Consider the following 5,356-nt stretch of genomic DNA (forward strand, 5'->3'; position numbering starts at 1 on the left):
TTCCTTCTATAAGACTACATGCCTTTGAGAACTATCTAATCCCCTCATTCTTTTAGCTCTCCTCTCCTCCTTATCCCCATTTTCTTCAACACTATTGCATTGTGTCACTAGACAGGATATCTCTCATAAGATGACCCCTTTTGGAAAGTGTTGGAACATTTGGAAGGAAAGAGAGAAATAAAAGAATCTTTGAAAGCAAGGAAGACGGTGACCTACTATTCTCGAAGATTAATGCAAGTAAAGAACATGAAGGCAAGCATTTCTTTGTTGAGGAATTCTGGTGCATTTGATTTTGGTATCTAAGATCCATCACCCTTAACGGACCCTACTCTCCATTCCACTCAAATGGTCCATTAATCTCCTAATCCAAGATGTTTGATCCATGTCTAACTGACTAATGATCATAACCACTCTCCAATCAAACCCACATTTAGCCTCTAAAATTGGGGAGATCTGAAAATCCGCTTTGTCTACCAACAATGAAGCTATTAATAACGCAACTATGTATCTCATAGAGAGTTTGATCATGTATCCAGGTGGACACAGCCAGCATGCATAACACATGCTATGAATAACTGGTTTCGTAATTTTCAATGCTGATACAAGAATTTGATAATCATTTACACTGATAAACCAACGTTTATACAAATACATCTCTTTTGAGATTTTCGTCTTTCACACAACAAATACATCAAATGAAGCAAAAGAGAGTACAAAATTTCTCTTTAGCTCATTCAAGATTGAGAGATTGCTTGTTGAAGATACTTGAAAGCTTTCTGATAATTTACAAATCCCATAAGCCAGAAGTCATAATCATCCACAGTAACTATTTCTATGTACTTTTGGCTTGGTTTCTTCACATTCACACTTTGGGCAGCTCTTTTTATCTTCCTTAGTGGAATCAAGACCTACAAAGATATAAAGAAAGATGTTAAGAAAGGGATGAGAGATTCAAAAATAATATATAGTTTGGGGTGTTATAAAAAATTTGGTTTGACAATATATGCTCTCCGAATATAATCTCAAGGCTATATTTGAAACCGAGGCATCTCGGCCTCTTAGAACTCCCGACTAATCCTCGGGCCCATGTATGTTGAGAAAAAGAGCAACAATCGAACCAAGAAACAAATTGACCAACTTGAAAATGTGGCTTTATTTACAGTACCTCCTTGTTGACTAGTACTATCAGGCTCCACAAACTACAACAATGTAGTCCCCTCTCCCCATACACACCGAGTGAGGATGACCCAAAGGGATGATTTGAGACCAAGACCATGTTAGAATTCTATGTCGTGTGATCCAATTGACCTCATGATTTTGTTATTTTAGTTGCACAAGGATTCTATATACATTATAGATATCGATATTTAAAGAATTCTAATATCATTAGAATTATGAACATTCTTTAAAGTTAGTAACAGACTTTGATGGATAGAAAACTTATTCAGAAGAATAACTCTAAACCCTTAATCTTCATCTATAAAAGGGGATCGACGACCCCATTTAGAATATACGAATAGAAATGACATATGTGTGGAAAACGCACAAGGTAAAGAGTTCATAAAAGTGATATCCATCAATCACTAATACCTAGCAGATCCATCTAGAGAGAAGGGAGAAGGTGAGTCTAGAAGAAATGATCAATTTGATTGGGACTTCAAAAGCTTTGAGGAACATGTGGATAGAGAAGCACACCTCCAACGTTTTGAATCAACGATTTCACAATGACACAAGTACCCTTAACTCGTTTTACATTGAATGAATAACATGTTTGAGATATGTGATAGATTAGATCCTATTGGAAAAAATCAAACTATATTAAGGTTATGCTTCAAGATTTTGAATACGTAAAATCTAACAGACCACTACTTCTTGAGGCACGGTCTTGACCATCTCAATGTCCTTTTAGGGTTAATCTTGAGGAAATATTTAATGGCCATAAAAACTTATAGGGCTTTCCACCAAAAGATCAGAGACCATGTATCTTGGATGAAGCATACCCAAAAGTCAACATTGATTGGAGAATCTAGAGCCTCTGAATTAATGGGCCAAGTCTAACAAGAAAAATCTAATAATGGGTTTTTTGTTATGTTGAATTACCTTGTAAGGTGTTCTAACCAACTCCCCAGTTGGAGAAGGGAACGTAAGAGATCTCTCACTGCAGAAGGCCACCTTTTCATTGGATATAAAGAGAAGCCCAGCAATAGGACCAGCTGTTGTTGACAAATAACATTGAGAAGCCTTCAACAGCTTCTCTCCTTCTCCAACACTAAAAATCTGTCTGAAAACCTTCTGTATCCCACCTCCTTGAATTATTCTAGCTCCCAAACTCAACTTTCCTTTCACAGTTTCAGATATCTTGGGTCCCAACCTCACTGTAATTCAGAAAAAAAAAAATAATAATAAGAAAAAAATAAGAAATCCAATTAAACTTTTAAATCACTAATGTTTTCAATATAACAGTACATTAAAATTTTGATCAAATTTCAGATTTGATCAATGGGATTTAGCTTGGAAAATTCACCAAGAACCAAAAAAAGGGAAACTTGGATACTTATCAGTTGAAAACAGATTTTTATGAAGTTTTTAGATTGAGAAAGGAAGAAATTCATGAAAATAGTAAGAAGATATATGGTTACCATGCTCGCGCAACCCGTGTGCAAAATTAATCGGATTTCCAATAACATGACCTGGAATTGGGCTCTTCATATTAACTTAACAATATCTAATTTCTATGATTCCTCCCTCTTCTCAGACTACTAATCTCTGGACCACACAATGATCACTACTGCAAAAGATCGAGTGAGAGGGAGGGGCTTGTAATGGTGGAGCAAACCTTGGAGGATGTAAATGTATTTAAAGGAATAAAAGTGGTTGGTGAATCAGAACTTTCTGTGTGCAGAGTCATTCATGGCTCATCATCAAGAATAAAGGTAAAGTCATGATCACTTAAAAAAAATGAAAAGAAAAAAAAAATGGATCTAAAGTTTAGTATGACTCATGACTTTTCTAAAAGCTTGGAGATATATAGGTCCAAGTCTTCTTTGGTTAAATTCATATTAATAATAAATCTTAAAAGGTCTTTAATTAAATGAAATCACAAAATCCCTAAATTGAAAATGTTATGAAATTAAGATACATAAGACATTAGCAGGTCATTCACATTTTGAGCAATATTTGATTCAGTAAAAATTTCTTGAAAATGGGATGCAATATCAACCTTGATTTATTTTTAAAGGTAATCTAATATAAGGATTCAATTTAAATCATATGATATTGTGAAGGAGAAACCCAAGATCGACCCACTACAGCAATAAAAATAAAACAAACAAACAAACAAAACATTAAGATTTGGGGAGGTTCAATAAAGCTTATATCCACAGATGAGATGAGCTGAGATGAGCGTGATTCACTTATTGTTAGAATTAAGGAAATTACATCCCAGCTTCCCTTAATAACTCTCAGGCCGCTAGAACCCTCAAATCCTTCTTTCCCCACTCCCGTCATCCAAGTACGAATTACAATTATGTTTGAATTGGTCTTAAGAGACCAGTTTAATTAAAATTAGAATTTAAAGACTCATCAGTAATATAGCCAGCCCCTACGTTTTATTTATATTCATATATTTGTTAGCTTTGTGACATGGGCAAGAAAACCAAACCCATTTGTAATTGGTCGAATAGAGAAAAATAATCTCTAGTGGGGTCGACCACGAAAACTTTCTAACTGCTTTATAAACGTGTCTAACTTGAATTGCGTGGCTCTGACTCACCATTTCTTTATGGAGTAACTGTACGGTGCTTCCATGTAGAATCAAGATTGGTGCTCTTCCCACTCATACCGTCAATCTATCTAACTGTGATTGAATAATCTAAACTCTACACGTAATAATGGGCCATATCTTTGACGGCCTAACATTTGGGAGTGGGTGGCCCACGATGTGTCTGCCTAAGAGCGGATTGGATCAGTTATCAGACTGATTGAATGGCAGTGTCGGAATAGGGTGTATAGTCCTCAAAACTCCTGACAAGCATCATATATTTCTTCTGCCATGTGGTGACTGGTTTTGGTTTCCAGTGAGATTGTATTCCTATTTTTAATGACGATGGGAAAGAAATGGTAAGGAAGCTCTAATACCAAATATATTAAGAGAATTTTGAAAACTGGATTGCTGGACCGGATTTGTAATAAGACTAGTTGGGTCAGTGAACCCCGGGTTTCTTACATTTTATTTTATTTTTAAAATTAATGAGGATAATTAGGAAAGAAGGATATATATATATATATATATATATATATATATATATATATATATATATATATATATATATATATATATATAGGGGGCGGTTCGTGGGACGTCTCATAAACCAGTTGAGAAACAGATGTGTGGGAGTCGTTGGATATGGGAAAAAGAATGGTCTGGATTGCAAGAGACGTCAAGTCGTTTAGTTTATAATAAATGTAATGAATTATAAATACCTCCCTTTAATTTGTTTTAATTGTTTTTTTTTTTAATAAAAGAAATAAACTCTCTTCTCTCTCTCACTGTCACTGTCTTTGTCTCACACGAATGAAAGAAACTCTCATTCCTCATTCTCTTCTTCTCTACTGATCTCACAAGACTCTCGATCCCTCTCTCTCTCTCGATCTCACAAGACTCCATCATGATACTCTCTCTCTTTCTCTAGATTGATGGGTTCAAAGAACGACCCCTTATAAAATTTCCATCTTCTTTGATTTCTATTGAAACCCATCAAAGTTATATTGTCTCTAACTATCCACTGCGAATGCCATGTCCCTCTCCAATTTCCATGATTACATTCTCATTTGATATATTGTTCAACTCATATGGATGTATGGACATAGGTTCTTGAACTTGTAAACCTTCATCTTGTTCTCTTGCAACAGACTCGACATTGACCTGTCCATGGGATGATTGGGGAATATATGAATCACTTTCTACCGTTTGATTATCCTGATGTTGTGCGGATTCGGTACCAATTTCTTGATTTGTGCTTCATGTTGTTGACTTTCAATGTTATCACCTGTCATCAGTGGTTGATTATTAACATTTGACTCACGAACATCGAATTGTGGGTTCTCCTATGGTATTGAGTTCTCTGATGACCTCTAAATGGGAGAACTGTTGGCAGTAGACACATTAGGCAGCTGAGATATGAATTGTTCCTCTACTGCCTGTGCAATGGCATAAGCTTGATCACTTGCCTGAGGTTGACCATCATCAGTCCATCGACCATCACCTGGCCCTATCTGCCCCACCAAATTCAAGGGGTCCATGCCTGATGAAAAATCAATCAAAGGTGGTGGCACTGCAGCAACCTAATAGTCACCA

The 5,356-nt window shown here is 35.8% G+C and overlaps 1 protein-coding gene across 1 annotated transcript; it reads right to left on the reverse strand.

The window, feature by feature from the left end:
* Positions 1 to 325: 325 nt before the first annotated feature.
* LOC147401591 (GEM-like protein 4) lies at positions 326 to 3,547 on the reverse strand. Its single transcript, XM_086442916.1, has 3 exons — positions 2,640 to 3,547; positions 2,101 to 2,375; positions 326 to 908 (listed from the first exon to the last, which is right to left on the reverse strand). Exons 1-3 carry the CDS (start codon positions 2,707 to 2,709, stop codon positions 735 to 737), a joined length of 519 nt encoding a protein of 172 aa, XP_086299042.1. The 5' UTR covers positions 2,710 to 3,547; the 3' UTR covers positions 326 to 734.
* Between the last annotated feature and the right edge of the window lie 1,809 nt (positions 3,548 to 5,356).

Source organism: Akebia trifoliata, chromosome 5 (assembly GCF_017979445.1).
Source record: "Akebia trifoliata isolate Shusen 1 chromosome 5, ASM1797944v1, whole genome shotgun sequence".
In the NCBI taxonomy this organism is placed as follows: Eukaryota; Viridiplantae; Streptophyta; class Magnoliopsida; order Ranunculales; family Lardizabalaceae; genus Akebia; species Akebia trifoliata.

Coding starts and splice junctions, on each gene's coding strand:
- LOC147401591 (XM_086442916.1), bottom strand. CDS start 2,709: ATGAAGAGCCCAATTCCAGGTCATGTTATTGGAAATCCGATTAATTTT. Junction 2,376..2,639: donor ACACGGGTTGCGCGAGCATG/GTAACCATATAT, acceptor TCTGAATTACAG/TGAGGTTGGGACCCAAGATA. Junction 909..2,100: donor TGGTTAGAACACCTTACAAG/GTAATTCAACAT, acceptor ATATCTTTGTAG/GTCTTGATTCCACTAAGGAA.